The sequence below is a fragment of the Thamnophis elegans genome, chromosome 3 (assembly GCF_009769535.1).
Source record: "Thamnophis elegans isolate rThaEle1 chromosome 3, rThaEle1.pri, whole genome shotgun sequence".
NCBI lineage: Eukaryota > Metazoa > Chordata > Lepidosauria > Squamata > Colubridae > Thamnophis > Thamnophis elegans.
Window position 1 is genome coordinate 78,252,976 of NC_045543.1, and position 16,038 is coordinate 78,269,013.

The 16,038-nt window shown below is 40.4% G+C and overlaps 1 protein-coding gene across 2 annotated transcripts in view; it reads right to left on the reverse strand.

Moving 5' to 3' along the window:
- The window catches only part of CEMIP2 (cell migration inducing hyaluronidase 2), a 55,178-nt gene that overhangs the window by 37,589 nt on the left and 1,551 nt on the right, over positions 1-16,038 (reverse strand). The window contains exons 2-4 of one of the 2 annotated variants that reach the window (XM_032214101.1): positions 15,599-15,667; positions 7,855-8,194; positions 2,885-3,025 (exon numbers count right to left, since the gene is read on the reverse strand). In XM_032214101.1, coding sequence (XP_032069992.1) covers positions 2,885-3,025; positions 7,855-8,182 — 469 coding nt within the window. In that variant the 5' untranslated portion in view covers positions 8,183-8,194; positions 15,599-15,667. Of the gene's footprint in view, positions 1-2,884; positions 3,026-7,854; positions 8,195-13,428; positions 13,705-15,598; positions 15,668-16,038 lie in introns of those variants that run through there. The other variant, XM_032214100.1, reaches the window with a different exon arrangement.

Below are 16,038 nucleotides of genomic sequence, written 5' to 3' on the forward strand. Positions count from 1 at the left end.
TTGTTTATGATGATCATTTATGGTTTTATTGTTTATGATGAAAGAGTTAAAAGAATTATGAAGGACACTGAAAGCAATGAGAGGTTTTGAATGTGAGACATAACTGCATTTAATGAGGTCAAGAGTGGACCCTGGAGAAAAAATAGAATGGAAGAAGTACAAGTGAAAGGGGAATTAATACAGAGACAAAGTGCAAGTTCTGTATGAAAATGCATTAGAATATACACTACAGAATAGATGGGAAATGGATATTTTAAAAAAGGATTGGGAAACTACTTAGAACAGTGGTCCCCATCCTTTCCCCAAACCTTTCAGGTTTTATGGACTGGTAAGGAGGGAGAAGGAATGGTTCTGCATGAGCAATGGGTCAACGTGCACACTCCACTTGTGCAAATGGCATTTGCGCATGCATGCCCGCTGCTCACATAAATGGAGCTACGTATGCACCCCTGACATATGCGTTCACCTGCCACTTCCATGGCCTGCTTCCAAATGGGCTTTGAGACCCCCCCACCTTAGAAGCAAATGAAAATAATGTTATAGAATGGCATAGAAGACTACTGAGTTTCATCAATGGGAAGTATGAAAATGTTTGTTAGAATGATGAATTGAAAGTTCTAGCTAAATGCAAAAATCTAGAATAAGGATACAAATTTTTATACCTTTGTAAAAATTTCACTTGAAGATGGGGAAATGGATAAAGAAATGTTAAGGTCTGCAAATGATGACTGAAATGCAGATTCAAAAATACTGTGTTGTGTGTGAACGTTTGCAAAGATATGTGAATATATAAAAGAAATTTTATGCCACCTTGTTCTCCTGAAGTGAGGACTAAATATATCAGGGTAAGTAAGTTGAAAGCAATGAGAAATGTGGGTGTTAGAACAAGAAGCAATAGGTTATAATAAATAGGCAACGAATGAATGTGGATTGAATCCACAGTATGAAAGTAGTACATTCTTGGGGTTTGGTCATACAAAGGATGGACAAGGACTAAACAGAATTGAAAAATGTAAATATGCATTAAAATGTAAGGATATCTTGCTAAATCTGGTCCCTTTCTTGTAAAGTTAGCTTATTATGTAAGTCTCCTAAAACACTGATGTCTAAGCAGTATTTCATTTGTTTGGTATATCTGACAGAGCTGCAAGAAATACAGTAAAATATTCCATGTATTAATAAAAACTGAAAAGGGACACAACAGTAGAAGACAGCAAGGCGAAATAACTATATATACACACCAAGGTGGTTTTAAATAAAAAAAGAATTGGGTACACAATTTTAATAGCTACTTAATGTCCTATTTACTATAGTTATAGTGAGAGTGAGAAAGAGAAAACTTATTAACACAGCGCAGTACTGTTTTTAACTTACTTGCTGAAAAGATATCAAGAAACAAAACAAGTTACAAAATGGGTGCCTACTAGTTTTATATGTATAAAAAAGAAGAAAAAATTGTGTTTTCAGGCAAATAATTTGGGGGAGGGGGGAATCTATCTTATTTGTCATTATTTTCTACATGATTCTTTATAGAGTTTACTATTGTAATTTCGTGTGCATTTTCTCCCTTTGCTTCTTTCTAGAAATATTCTTGAGCAACCTTTCTAAGTTGTTTCTCCTGGCTTGGAACATGGGACATTCTTGCCTCAAACCATCTAGGCGACAGCTTGGTGAACCAACATTATATATTATCACACTAGCTGTGTGTTCCTTCTCCAAAGGACAGGAAATGAATTGGGAGGAAACTTCCTTCCGATAAAATGATCTGAAGTATCTGTTCTAAACTTGGGTGGTTATTCAACTGTTTTTCCTTCTTGGGATATCACTTGCAGTAAATATGGATAACTGCCAAGATGCACAGCAATCCTGATATATGTGGGTGGGTTTTTGTAATTGGCAGCATGACAGCTGTAGTTTCTTGGAACTCTACTAATAGCCTGAACGGATACAGTTTTTCAAAAGATGTCAAATGAAATAACACTGAACATGATAATTGTTGTAACTACCCAAAGTAGAGAAAAACATCTTAGCAATGAGCCAATTCATACTACTTTCATTCAATGAACATTTCCCCTTTCTCTTTAATCATATCAGATTTTAAAATACGACACAATAGCTAGGACTGTCATAAGACTCTATCAGTTTCTCTGGCCAGGCAAGTTTCTTTGTGGGTAACAATGGGAAAAATGGAACCTTTGTGCCAATGAATATTATTTATTGTAATAAAACTGTGGCAGAAGATTATTTATTCATTTTTCTTGCTGCTCCCTATTCATATCCTTTCAGTTAATAGTAGTACTGCAGCATACAGCTATTAGCATAAAACAAGGATGGTGTCAAAGATCAAAGTCTAACTTAACTATATACATGATTGCCAAATTCAGACATAAAACTAGGGTAAAGAGAATATATTTTTGGTAAAAGAAATTAAGAGCATGGCTTTAGCCATCTGATCACAAAAGGCCAGTTTTCTTGAAAAAAATGAATGAAGGTGGGGAAAACTGTATTTAAAGTGATTGCATAGAGCAGGGGTCCCCAACCCCTGTTCTGTGGACCGGTATCTGGCACGCTAGAACTTGGGCACGCAAACAAGTGAAGCCCCATCGGATGCTAGCAGCATGTGAAACCATGCCCCCTTCAATCCACGGAAAAACTCTCTCCACGGAACCCGACCCTGGTGCCTAAAAGGTTGGGAGTCACTAACAGAGTAAAGAAAGATGGCTGGGAACTATGCTTCTGTCAACTTTTAATGCACAATGCAGATTTCCCCCCCCACCCAAGATGCCTAGTCTATTCAGCAAGTAACTACAGCTAATGCATAAATAAATAAATAAGACCTTGCTCTCATGCTATTTGGTTTAGCATTATGAATTGCTTTGCCTACCTCCATCCTGTATAACTATGGAATGCATCGTGGCATCCACATTCAGACGGAAGAGATCTCCTTTTTGGATTACAATTCTCTTTTCTTTATCATGTCCTGGATTCCAGTTTTTAAGGCGGGGATTTTGATCTGGGCAATTCTCTGTAATACAATGGGATAATAATTACAATTAAAGTACTACAGTAGTCAAGAAATTAATACAGCAGTGATAATATACCACTTACTCTGTTAATTTTTAAATCAAAATAAAATACCAACAATTGAAAACAAATTCACATTGATCTAATGGATATTTTAATGTTATAATCCATTAATTTTTGAATATTCCACAAAACCTTATCTGGTAAGTAAGGTGCCCTTTGTCAGAAGTTATGTACGGAAATCAAACTATATTCTAAATCTGTCTTCTCCAGACATGATGGACTAAATTCTCAGTCATCAACAGTTGCCATAGCCCCTGATGGATGTGACTACTGTCATTAAAAGTAGGTGAAGGCCTGACTAAGGATGACAAGGATCAAAGTCAACAAGTAGGGAAGGTGCTGATAGTAGAAAGTCTTACTAAAGTAGATATGTACCCCAAACTTTCTTTCCAGAACAAATTCTAATAATTTAGGACCCCTCTATTTTAGGGAGGAAAATATTAAGAGGCCCTCTCATACTTTTTCACCAACAAATAAAATAACTCATTTGCTTTTAAAAATAATTTCATTTTTTGACAACTTCAGCAGTTAGTAAATGTTTCCAGACAAACAAATTTAACCACTACTAAAGTCACTTGAAGATTGGTTGCTCTCATTGTCAGAAAATGTCCCTCAGGTTCTATTTCTCTTTGACAAGCTTCCACCCATTACTTCTTCTCCTGCTTGCTGGTGCCCTAGGTAAGAAGTCACTCCCACTTCTTTATGACAGCAACTCAAATATTGAAAGACAGCTATCATGTCCTGTGTCCCCCCCCCCCCAAATTGTTCTCATCAATTGGCTAGTCATAGATCCCGCAAGTGTTGCAATTTTTGCCTGGCAGAATGGAACAATATAGAAGCAATTGTTAGCTGCTGTGCTGCTATGGCCAGGAAAGAATCTCCACCTGGAAAACCCCAAAAAACATCCTTTCCTGGTAGACTTTCCAGTATTTGCATTGCTTAGTAGCAGGCAAACAAAGGAATCTCTACTAATCATGGGTACATCCTTACTCGGCAATGTACTGTAACTCTTTCCTTTGCAGCTAAAATGTGAAAAGGAAAGCTTCAAATGAATCTTAGCAGCAAACTGTAACAAGGATTGCATCCACTATGCGCAAGTGCATAATACAGACATCATTGCACCCTTTAAGTTTACAAATCAAAATAGGGTTTTGTTTTTTCATTTTTAAGTACACTCCAAAGTTTCTAAAAAGAGGGCTGAAGAGACATCATATAGATTCTAAGCATTTATCAAACTAGCCAGTTATTCCTTTTACTTTTTGAAAGACACTAAAAAAAAAAAGAAGCCAGAATGGGCTTTTCAAGCAGCCAACCAAACCAAGGCAACCCATCAGCATAGAAAACTTAGTTAAAAGTTATGTCGATATGTCTTGTTACATTTTGGGATAGGTTGCAAGATATTGATATGCTTTAGTCGTGCTGATCAGAATACATTTGAGCTTTTAGAGTGCATCTGAAAATGCAGGGGCATTTCATTTGTACAGGCATGTTGAAACTCAGCATGAACATTTTAAAATCATGTTTTTAAAAAACAAAAAGTTGACTGAGTAAGGCCATAGTGGCTTGGTTCTCACGTAATACTAAGCTCTTAAAATGCAAATCACATGGTATGTTAGGTCACCAATCTTCAAACAACTAAGTAAATACAGAGTTTACAGATTAAACTAACCCTCAAACTAAACACTGTGGTTTACCCAGAATGTGGAGGCCTCCCTATAGCAGCCATGCACTCCTGCAAAGAGATATGGCTGCTTTAATGAATCATAGACAACCGCACATTGCACTCCCACACTTCCAAAGAGCTCCTACACTGCCTGAAAGATAAGATTAGTTTGAAATTAACAGCCTTTACTTTTCAAATGTATATATGTGTATACAGGTGAAACTCGAAAAATTAGAATATTGTGCAAAAGTTCATTTATTTCAGTAATGCAACTTAAAAGATGAAACTAATATATGAGATACTCATTACATGCAAAGCAAGGTAGTTCAAGCCGTGATTTGTCATAATTGTGATGATTATGGCTTGCAGCTCATGAAAACCCCAAATCCACAATCTCATAAAATTAGAATATTACATGCAATCAATAAAACAAGGTTTGTACATAGAGCAATATCGGACCTCTGAAAAGTATAAGCATGCATATGTACTCAGTACTTGGTTTGGGCCCCTTTTTCAGCAATTACTGCCTCAATGCGGCGTGGCATGGAAGCTATCAGCCTGTGGCACTGCTGAGGTGTTATGGAAGACCAGGATGCTTCAATAGCGCCCTTCAGCTCTTCTGCATTGTTCGGTCTTATGTCTCTCATCTTTCTCTTGGCAATGCCCCATAGATTCTCTATGGGGTTCAGATCAGGCGAGTTTGCTGGCCAATCAAGCACAGAAATCCCATGGTCATTGAACCAGGTTTTGGTGCTTTTGGCAGTATGGGCAGGTGCCAAGTCCTGCTGGAAAATGAAATCAGCATCCCCATAAAGCTTGTTTGTGGAAGGAAGCATGAAGTGCTCCAAAATCTGGTAGACGGCTGCATTGACCCTGGACTTAATGAAGCACAGTGGACCAACACCAGCAGATGACATGGCTCCCCAAATCAACACAGACTATGGAAACTTCACACTGTACTTCAAGCATCTTGCAGTGTGTGCCTCTCCGTTCTTTCTCCATATTTGGGTCCTTGGTTTCCAAATGAGATGCAAAAGTTGCTCTCATCAGAAAAGAGGACTTTGGAGCACTGAGCAACAGACCAGGTCTGTTTTTCTTTAAACCAGGTAAGACGTTGTTTGTTGTTCAGGAGCGGCTTGACAAGAGGAATATGACATTTGAAGCCGATGTCCAGGATCTGTCTGTGTGTGGTGGCTCTTGATGCACTGACTCCAGCCTCAGTCCACTCCTTGTGAAAGTCCCCAACACTTTTGAATGGCTTTTTCTGACAATCCTCTTGAGGCTGTGGTCATCCCTGCTGCTTGCTCACCTTTTTCTTCCACATAACTTTCTATTAATGTGCTTTGATACAGCACTTTGGGAACATCCAACTTCTTTTGCAATTACCTTTTGAGGCTTTCCCTCCTTATGGAGGGTGTCAATGATGGTTTTCTGTACAACTGTCAGGTTAGCAGTCTTTCCCATGATTGTGATTCCTACTGAACCAGACTGAAAGACCATTTAAAGGCTCAGGAACTCTTTGCAGGTGTTATGGCTTAATTCGCTGATTAGAGTGGGACACTTGGAGGCTAGAATATTGCACCTTTTCACAATATTCTAATTTCTGAAATGGTGGATTTGGGGCTTTCATGGGCTGTAAGCCATAATCATCACAATTATGATAAATCACAGCTTGAACTATCTTGCGTTGCATGTAATGAGTCTATCTCATATATTAGTTTCACCTTTTAAGTTGCATTACTGAAATAAATGAACTTTTGCACGATATTCTAATTTTTTGAGTTTCACCTGTATGTGAAAACATATTTATATACCTATGTTTTGTGGCCCAACAGGATCTGGTTAAGCTGCTGATGGACTCGGATAGTGAGGAACCATATGAGTCTGCCATGGAAGATGTGGAAGACTCTGGGCAGGTTCAGACTCAGAGCAGGGACCAGAGAGGCTGGTTGGCCACCAGGAGGCGCCTGAGGCATGGAGCAGTGGGGAGGATCAAAGGCAGTTTGTCCCTGATGCAAGGGAAGCAGCAACTCTGTAGGCAGCCTCACAGATGATTTAAGCACAGGTGGTTGTTGTTTGGCCCCTCCCAAGAGAGATTATAGGTGAGGCGTTGGGAGGGGACATTTGCAGGAAGCAACCATACAAATTAGTAGTGAATAAAATCTATCCATATATTCTAGCCGTGTCTGTTCGTTTGAACTCTCGGGTTGCTTTGTTTGGATTATCTGGGTTGCAGCAGAGCTACTGTATTGAACGTGAGTTGCCTGGGCCCTCAGCCAAAGGATTCGTTATCTCAGTAATTGAGCAGTGGCAAACAGCCAACCCTGTGTTCTACTATATTCACAGGCCGGGTGGTCAGAACACCTATGGATATGGATATGGATATGTGTGTGTGTATTAACATTTAAGAAAAACCTGAGTATCAGAGTCACTCCTACACTGGAGATATCCAATGGCATTTGGTCTTTATGAAAAAAGTCAAGTAGAAAACATGTCAAGTCCAGGTTACAGAAGCATGGAAATTAAATTTAACTTACTTTATAATCTAATTAACATTGATTGTATTAAATATAAGTTATCTTCCCAATTATATAATGACATAATTCGGCCACCACTTTTGGTGGCACTTCTGAGGCTGTCTTGAGTTCCACTCTTTAATTAAGCGGCTTTGAAAAAAAGATGAAGCTTGTATTTCTTGTGCTTTTGTGGCAAATTGATGTACTGTACAGTATAAAATGCAGTTTTGTATTTCGGAGAGGCTTTATCTGTTGATGAGACTGCATCTAATGTATTTTCAGAAAACAGACCAAAAACCAACTTCAGAGCTATATGCATACTAACCAACTCTTATACCAACTACAGTATCTTCTGTGATTTTTCATATCAGAGAAATGAGATCTATTAAAGTAGATTGTCATCATTAAAAAAATGCTATTTTCCAAATTTAGGATAATTGTTTGTGCTTTAATTACCATAGATAAAAATCATTGCACTTAAAATCTGCATAGTTTTTTTACATAACAGCAACATAGAGCCCCCCCCCCCCCCGCCCCTGACCAATCAGTAGCAATATACAATAAAGAGCACGACTTACTGAAACTTACCATCAGGAGCATACTTTGATGCTATGCCCAAAATAATTCCAAGTGCAATAAAAAATGAAAAGCTGGACATGGCAAAGCAAATAAACGTATTTTTGTGCCTATTCTTTCTGCTTGCTTCTGCGTGACAGCGTTGTGGATCTCCTGAAGAGGCTACTGTGGCACGAGCTTCCTGTCTTGCACAGGAAAATTTGGCTGAAGCTTGATTATTTGGAGGTGGTGGAGGACGAAGTGGGACGACTCTTCCTGGGACATAACCAGACTTATAGCTGCTTCCATTCTGTGCCTGAAGGAAGGAAGGAGAACTTCCCCTGGGACCAACGGTGTGCATGTTATACAATCACTAGAATAATAATAAAAAGGATTATTCCAGCAGCCCCAAACATAATACAAAGACAGAAGAATGGATAAATGAATGATTTTTTAAAAGAAAAATTACTTACAATGAAAGGAGGCCCATCTTTTGCATAATATACCAAAAAAAAAAAAAAAACCCCAACCTGAAACCAATTTCCCAATTTAAGTCGAGCTTGACCACAATTTATTTTTATACAGGGATTTGTCAAGCAAATAAACACATAAGTTTGAGGAAACATGCTTGGAAATTTCACCAACATTTAAAGGACTTCAATCACTGTATTCAGTAATACAATATGACACACTATTGGGATATGCTTTTAGGTCATTGTAGAGTTAGGCATACAAAAGATTTAGATGTAGGCATACAAAAATAATTCAACAAATATTCAATTATGCTCAAAATTGGAATAATTAAATATGTTTATAAAAATTGGCTTTGGGATATGAGAAAAGATTATAATAAATATGGATTATGATTGTGTGTATGTGTATATAAGTATGGCAGTCATTTTAGTCAGTGAAGGTCAGAAGTCTAGTAAATGAAATCACAATTTTTATATGTAAATTTTCTTTCACTTGCACTGCTAATCTAAGAAGGTATCTTGACCCACCTCATGAATAAATATCAGAATATGTAAATGATTTGCTATATCAACCAATTTACTGAATATTTTTCTTGAAGGCAAAAAAATCTTTCCCACATGTCCAAGCTATTAAAAAATTAGATTCTAATTATCTTACTGGTATCAACAGTCTTGAGCTATGCTAATCATATATGACAATGTAACTTAAAGTATTACTATTCTTTCACTCTTGATATCATCAGCCTTAATGATGGTTTTAAAAGTAAAGCAGATAAACTTGAATGTCTTAAATAATTAACACATTCTGGTGCACAATGAAAGAAGTAAATAGCTCCCTTGATTTTATCTGATTTTAAATGTTCAGGTTCATTTGCAAATCTACTAGACCAGGGGTCGGTAACTTAAAACACTCAGAGCCATTTGGACCTGTTTCCCACAGCGTGACCCGTCAAAACCGCGGTAGACAAAAGCGCGCTCGACGAAAGCGCGTACCTGATGTTATCAGCAGCGCGATGAAAAAAATTAAAAATAAATTAAATTAAAATTAAAATTAAATTAAAGCAAGCCGATTCACATAAAGGTAAGGGTTAGGGTTAGGTTAAGGGTTAGGTTTAGGGTTACGTTAAGCGTTAGGGTTAGGTTTAGCGTTAGGTTAAGGGTTAGCGTTAGGTTTAGGGTTAGGTTAAGAGTTAGGTTTAGGGTTAGGTTAAGGGTTAGGTTTAGGGGTTAGGTTTAGGGTTAGGTTGGAGGGGGTTAGGGTAAGGTTTTCGCTTTAATTTTAAATTTACCGCTCACAGCACGATGTTTTTGTCGCGCTGTGATGATGTCACGTACGCGCTTTCGTCGAGCGCACTTTTGTCTACCGCGGTTTTGTGGTGGAACCTTCCCACAGAAAAGAAAACACCGGGAGCCACAAAACCTTTCCCGTGCCTGACTATTTCCTGAGTGGCCACAGAACTAGCATATGTAGTTGAATTAAATGTTCTGTTTTCTTCTGAAACTTTCTTGGATTTATCGATGGTTGGCCTACCAGGAGCTGAATAGCTCAATAAATTGGTGCCGGCAGGTATCACACTTTGGCTCTTGTGACACATATTTTGAGCGATAGGGAGCTGTAGCAGAGGAATGAGAGTCACATGTGGCTCCAGAACCGAGGGTTGCTGACCCCTGTACTAGACCAACCTTGCCCAAGCTTGTGCTTTCTAGATGTGTTGGCCTTTCCATTTTACTAACTTGCATCAGTATATGGTAGGCAACAGGAAGGGAAAGCCAGATTCTCTTAATTACATGATTAGTATAAGAACTGCGGTGATTCACTTAACAACCTTGGCAAAAAGGTTGTAAATTGAGTGTGATTCACTTAACAACTGCCTTGCTTAGCAACAGAAATTCTGGCTCCAATTGTGCTCATAAGTTGAGGATTACCCATAATCAATACTATATTCTTTAAGAGGAACAGAAATTTCTTCCTTTCCAAAGAGAATCCTTGTTCAGACAATATCAGCTGGCTGTAAATGTTTAAAGCGCTTGTATTAAAAATGCATTGTTTCAAGAATTAAAGAGCCCTTTTAAGTTTTAATTAATCAATTAAACTTTGTAACCTACTATGCCATATGTTGAGTGCAAATAAAGATACTTTTTAAACTAGCCTCTGGCAATGGTCTTAATTATGCCTTCACCCAGAGTTTGTACTAATTAGCTTTATATTGTCAGAGTTAATGCCAGCATAGTACACTATCACTGTAAAACTCATTTCTACATGGTAACTGCCAGTATTATTTTTTATAATTGACTGAGCATGCTAACTATTAAAACTAGATAGGGCTAATATCTAACGCTTGAACTCCCACGAGGCGAACATCTCCAAGGCTGTAAGAATAAGTTTTCCTTTTGTCTAATTTCATTATACTGAGTATTCTTACTTAAGTTTTGGCTAGGAACTCACTAAACAAAGATTTTCCATTTTCTTTCAGCAAGAATGCACATGCCAGAAGTACCCACACACCATCTTGGCACAGGTAAGGAATGTAATACTTTCCATTAAAGAATTCAAGATGTATTTTAAAAGACGTAGCTTTTTGACTCATTAGAACTATCACATGAAATGCATTTGTTTTGGTTATCTTCCACTTTTCCTAAAACCAAGAGTGTAGGACAGCTAACATTGAGCAAGAGCTTGTTTCAAGCTTGTTTCTAAATGCTGCCAGGTCAGTGATTTCCAAGTACTCCATAGCAATTCTTTCCTGTAAAGTAGGTGGCCGAGCTAAAGGAGTGCTGGCAATTTTGGCCCTGTGATAAGTCATTGAGGGGACCAATCTATGGACCACATCCCATTTGTCAGTCTTGAACAGGATATCATGTTTAATAGATGGACTGACGGACTTACAATACAGAGAACATGTGTATGTGTGTGTTTGTGTATGTATATTGTGCCAACAAATAGTATTTTTTCTCCTCTGTAGCTTTTAACTGGAATGCCAGTTGAGTGTTGAGTTCCCTTTGTTGTGTTTGTGTGTGTGTCAATGTTGAGTTTCTTTCTTAGGGATCCTTGAGTCCAATCCAGGATCAGCCTGGAATTCTTCTGATGTTGGATTACAAGTTCCATCAACCCCACTCTGTACAGTCAATAATCAATGGCAAGTGGAATTACCATTGGCAATAGTCTATAACAGATGTTCCCAATCAGCATACCTGGCTGGAGAATTCTGGGAGTTGAACTCCATATGTCTTAAAGTTGCCAAGATTGGGAACCCCTGGTCTATACAATCTTGATATAGACAAGATAGAGTTACGTGTGAAAAACACAAGTTACAAGCATCAAGGCCAAAAATTAATCCTCCATGAACTTGGGTAGACCCCTTTTAAAACCATCTAAGCTGGTGAAATTAATTGTGACAGATTTAAAAGAAGAACTTTCTATGATTTATCTTGAATCCCATAGTAGATGACACTAAGATTTAACATTGAGAGAAGACAAAGAATTCTTTCCACGCTTTCCATACTGTATCTGTTTCCCCTCTCCGGTAAAAGCTGCCAATTTTAGTCTACGTATTTTAATTTTCTAATAATTTTGGTTGCCAATTTCAGCACTCTCTCAAATTTGCAATATCCTTCTTGAGTTCAGTGACCAAATATATACATAGAATTTCAAGGTTTTATAAACCAGCATTATTCAATTAGCCCCATTAGGTGGGAGCGCTTAACTGATCTTCCAGGAGTACAAAAAAACTGACCTTTGGACGAAAAACCAACAAAAGTTTAAGTTTCAGGTTAAGTTTTAAACTTTAAGTTTAAAAGGCATGTCTAGCATTTCCCTATACTGGGATAGGCAGCAGGGGAAAAAAGTGATCAGTTTCAGTGATGATAGCTGCACCACTGGAAGATCTGAAAGGTCAGGTTAGAGACACACATCATCATGGAGAAAATCTAAGTGTTGCCAAGAGCTGATATGGGCTTGATGGCACACCATTAACCAACCAGTGGCCACAGCTGCCTGAGGTAAGCCACTGGTAAGGAATGTGGAAGCTGTAGACCACAAAAAGTTCCTAACTGGGGTGGAGCATTTCTAAAGAAAAGAAAAGGAGATGGAGAACTGTGTTCACTTTTTTTCTTTTTTTAAAAGTGATTTCTAAAATATTTTCCCTTCAGCTAAGCAGTAGAAGCAGCTGCTTTTAAGAAGCCAGTCACCAACCACCAACTAGAAAATGGGGTGAAAAGGCTGCAGTAGGGCATTCAAAGAGAGTTGGGAGGACTGTTGAGGGGTTAGCTTAACAAAACAGTCTTGGGAGAGAAGTACACAGTCCTCAACTTATGATAATTGGGCCCAAGATTTTGGTTAAGCAAGCCGCTTTTAAGTTAATTTTGCCTTATTTTATGACCTTTCTTGCCTCAGTTGTTAAGTGAATCACTGCAGTTGATACGTTAGGTAACCCGGTTGTTAAGTGAACCTGGCTTCCCCATTGACTCTGCTTGTCAGTTGGTCCCAAAAGTGGATCACATGATCTTGGGGCACTGCGCTGGTCATAAATAGGAACCAGTTGTCAAGCATCTGAATTTTGATCACACAATCATGGTGATGCTGGGAAAGGTCGTAACTGTGAGAAACGGTCATCAATCACTTTTTGTCCAGTGCCCTTGCAACTGTGAACGGTCATTAAATGAACTGTTTTAAGTCGAGGACTACCTGTACAGGCATATTTTGGTCTTCAGTGAAAAGGGAGAAAAGGTGGCCCCATTCTTTGGGGCTGGAGCAAATTTTTTTTTTTTTTTTGGCTTCCTTCGGGGTTTGCAAGGAGGCAGTGGCAGCTGCTCTGCATTTGAAAGAAAGCTCGCGGGATACCAAGCAGGCGCCTCTGCAGCCGAGGAGGGAGAAGGGCGAGAGGCAGGCAGCGAGCGAAGAACAACAACAAAAAAAGAGGCATCAGAGAAAAGATCCCGGGGAAGACAGAAAGAGCCGGAGGGGGAAGGAGGCAGAGCGGGAAGTCCAGTGGGTGGGTGGGTGAGTGGGTGGGGAAAGGGAGTCCTGAAGCGCTGGCCAGGAATGCGGGGCGCGCGGCTCCTTTCCAAAAGATCCCGGAGGGAAAGCGCCTGCCTGCTGCGCCCCGCAGGCGGGAAGGAGGAAGACGGCACTTACCGGGGCCTCGAGGACGGCGGGAGGAAGAGGGGGAGGAGGAAGAGACGGTGGGAAGGAGCTCAGGGCGGAGGTGGCTGAGGCATGGTGCCCTCTCTCTCACTGTGTGTCGTGCACCGTAGCCGCTTCTTCTCCCAATGGCACCGAATCCCTTCGCGCCCCTCTGGCGGGGAAACAGCCCTGCCCGACGCAGCAGCCGCTCCGCCCAGTCGGCTGCAAGCGCCTCCTTCGCCCTCTCCCCACCTCCCCCAACAGCATTTGCCCGCGTCTCCCCGGCGAGACTCTACCAGCCTTCCTTTCTTCCCCTCAGTTTGGCGGGGTGGAGCCTTCCGAGAGGTCCCGCCCCGGCTGTTGGGGGGCGGGAGGGGAAGGAACAGAGGAGAACGGCGCCCGGGGAGGCTTCGCGGCCCCTCTCCGGCAGGGCCCTGGAAAGGAACCGCCGTGAGCATCGCGTGGAGGTTATTTGCGCGAGGGGAATCGCGGCGGGCTTCGGGAACGACTTTTAACATACCCACCCACCCCACTCCGACCGCACGAGTTTCCAACTCGGAAGCGCTCGGCGTATTTCAATGGCATTGCAACGAGCGCGAAGGACGCACGGCCAATTCGGAAATCCTTAAACCAAAGCAAAAGGCACGGCCGGCTTTCGCCCCACCACCCACGCGCATTGTTGTTTCTTCTTCTGCTGCTGCTTCGCCTCTGGCCAAACTAGATTTGCCGGGCTTTTGAACAACGCGGTGTCTTTTGCAGCGGCTTGCTGCTGAGGCGATGGCGTTATTAAAGATCGGAAGACAATCTTACTTTTAGCCAAACAACACCTGACGCCTTTCTGGGCAACAGCCAGGCACAATGGACGCATGAAGTCCGCCTACAATACCGCCGTCTGTTTTGTCGTCAATCCCCGAGTTACGGGGCTCCTTAGGTTGGAAGCGGCCCGGCGGGAATGCAGCAACTGAGAGTAAATTGAAATTAAACTGACTCCGTTGCCGGATTGAATCAGAAGCAAACAGTTTCGTTGAATTTAAAATTTGGCTTATTTGCAAGCCAATGCGCTCACGATTGTGGCTGTCGCCTTCCAGATCTCTCAAAGGGTGTGCTGGCTAATCTTGAATCTACTCCAGTTAACAAAAGACGTACCGGTCTTCCACTAATTATTTTTGTTTCTTTCCCCCATGGAGAAAGCGAGCCCGTTTTGCAAAATATTTCCTCACTACCCGAAAGAAGGGTTTATTCCTCGAACGCCACTTGCTCCCTTGATTTGTACATGAAGCAATTGGAGTTTGCACAAGGACAAGGAGCCCGTTAGCAGGACTGCTATTGTCCCTTCATCCTGACAGATGGGGGGAGACTGCTAGTTGTGATGAAATTTTCGGTTAGGACAAGGGTTCAGTAGGCCACAGACACGGGCCTTTCCTCCCACAACTGGGCTCAGGAAAACGGAAAGATAACCTTGTCATGCGCTACTGGTCGTTTTTCCTGCCTTTTTGCGGTTGTTGTCCCTGGAAGCGCATGACCCCCTCAATCACCTCGAGTTGTCAAATGGTGGAACTGCCACCAAACTGAAGTGGTTTTCCTGAGTTTCTACAGAGAAACTGTAACAAAGAACAGATTGTCAGATCTTGGCAACATTACAGCCAGAATCCAGGACTTTATGTTTAGGGACACCCATGAAATCACTTTCTCTCCTAACTATCCCAGCCCTGCAATGGCTCCACAGGAATTAATGCAAGTTGTTAACAAGTTCATAATCAGGTTTTTAAAGTAGTTTTAAATCAAGGACTTCAACTGCAAAAGTAAAAATATTTTTTCAACTGAATAGACCTGTGTTAGACTAATGTTGTTCCTTCTAGTCTAGTGCTAATATTTTTAAGGTGGCAACCACCATATAAAATATATTTTTCGTTTATTTTCTGAGTTATTCCTTTATGAATTATTTAGTTTAATGCACATATTGCGTATTGCGTAACAGCTCTATGCACTTTTCCAGTATTACATACTTCAGTCTCTTGAGGACTGGTCATAGAATAGCATCATGTGAATGGAAGGCCCCATGTTAGCTCAGTTCATGAGCCCAAGACACCCTTCGGTCCCCTGCTGCCTCAGACCATTGTTTACCAGTGTTAGGGATAGAATTGGCTTTTCCTTTTCTAGTTTACAGTGTAGAATGACTTACCCAAACAGCATCAGTTGCTGTCCTAGGACTCCTTGATAAGCATTCTAAGGTAAAATCCCGATAGAGACCCTGAAAAAATGTAAAACACAGCCTTTGGTGTAACAAAGCACTACTTGTGCATGCCTACTTTCAGGGAGGACAGAAATCAAATGACTTCTTGGAAACATGAAGTTGTAGCCTTGACTTGATCAGAGTTGTTTTTTACTGAAAACAGTCATAAGTCAATTTACCTGAACAATGCCTAAAGACCATGAGTGGGTGAAGTTCCACTATCCCAATAACTGAAATGAAGAAATAATATGGGTTCTCTTGTTAATTACAGGGAATGAGCATTGGGTTAGGGTTAGGGTTAGGGTTAATCATCGAGGATGATTAAAAAACCAATTTATCCTTTGTCATTTGCTCAACATTTTGTTTGCTCTTGATGATCCACATTGATG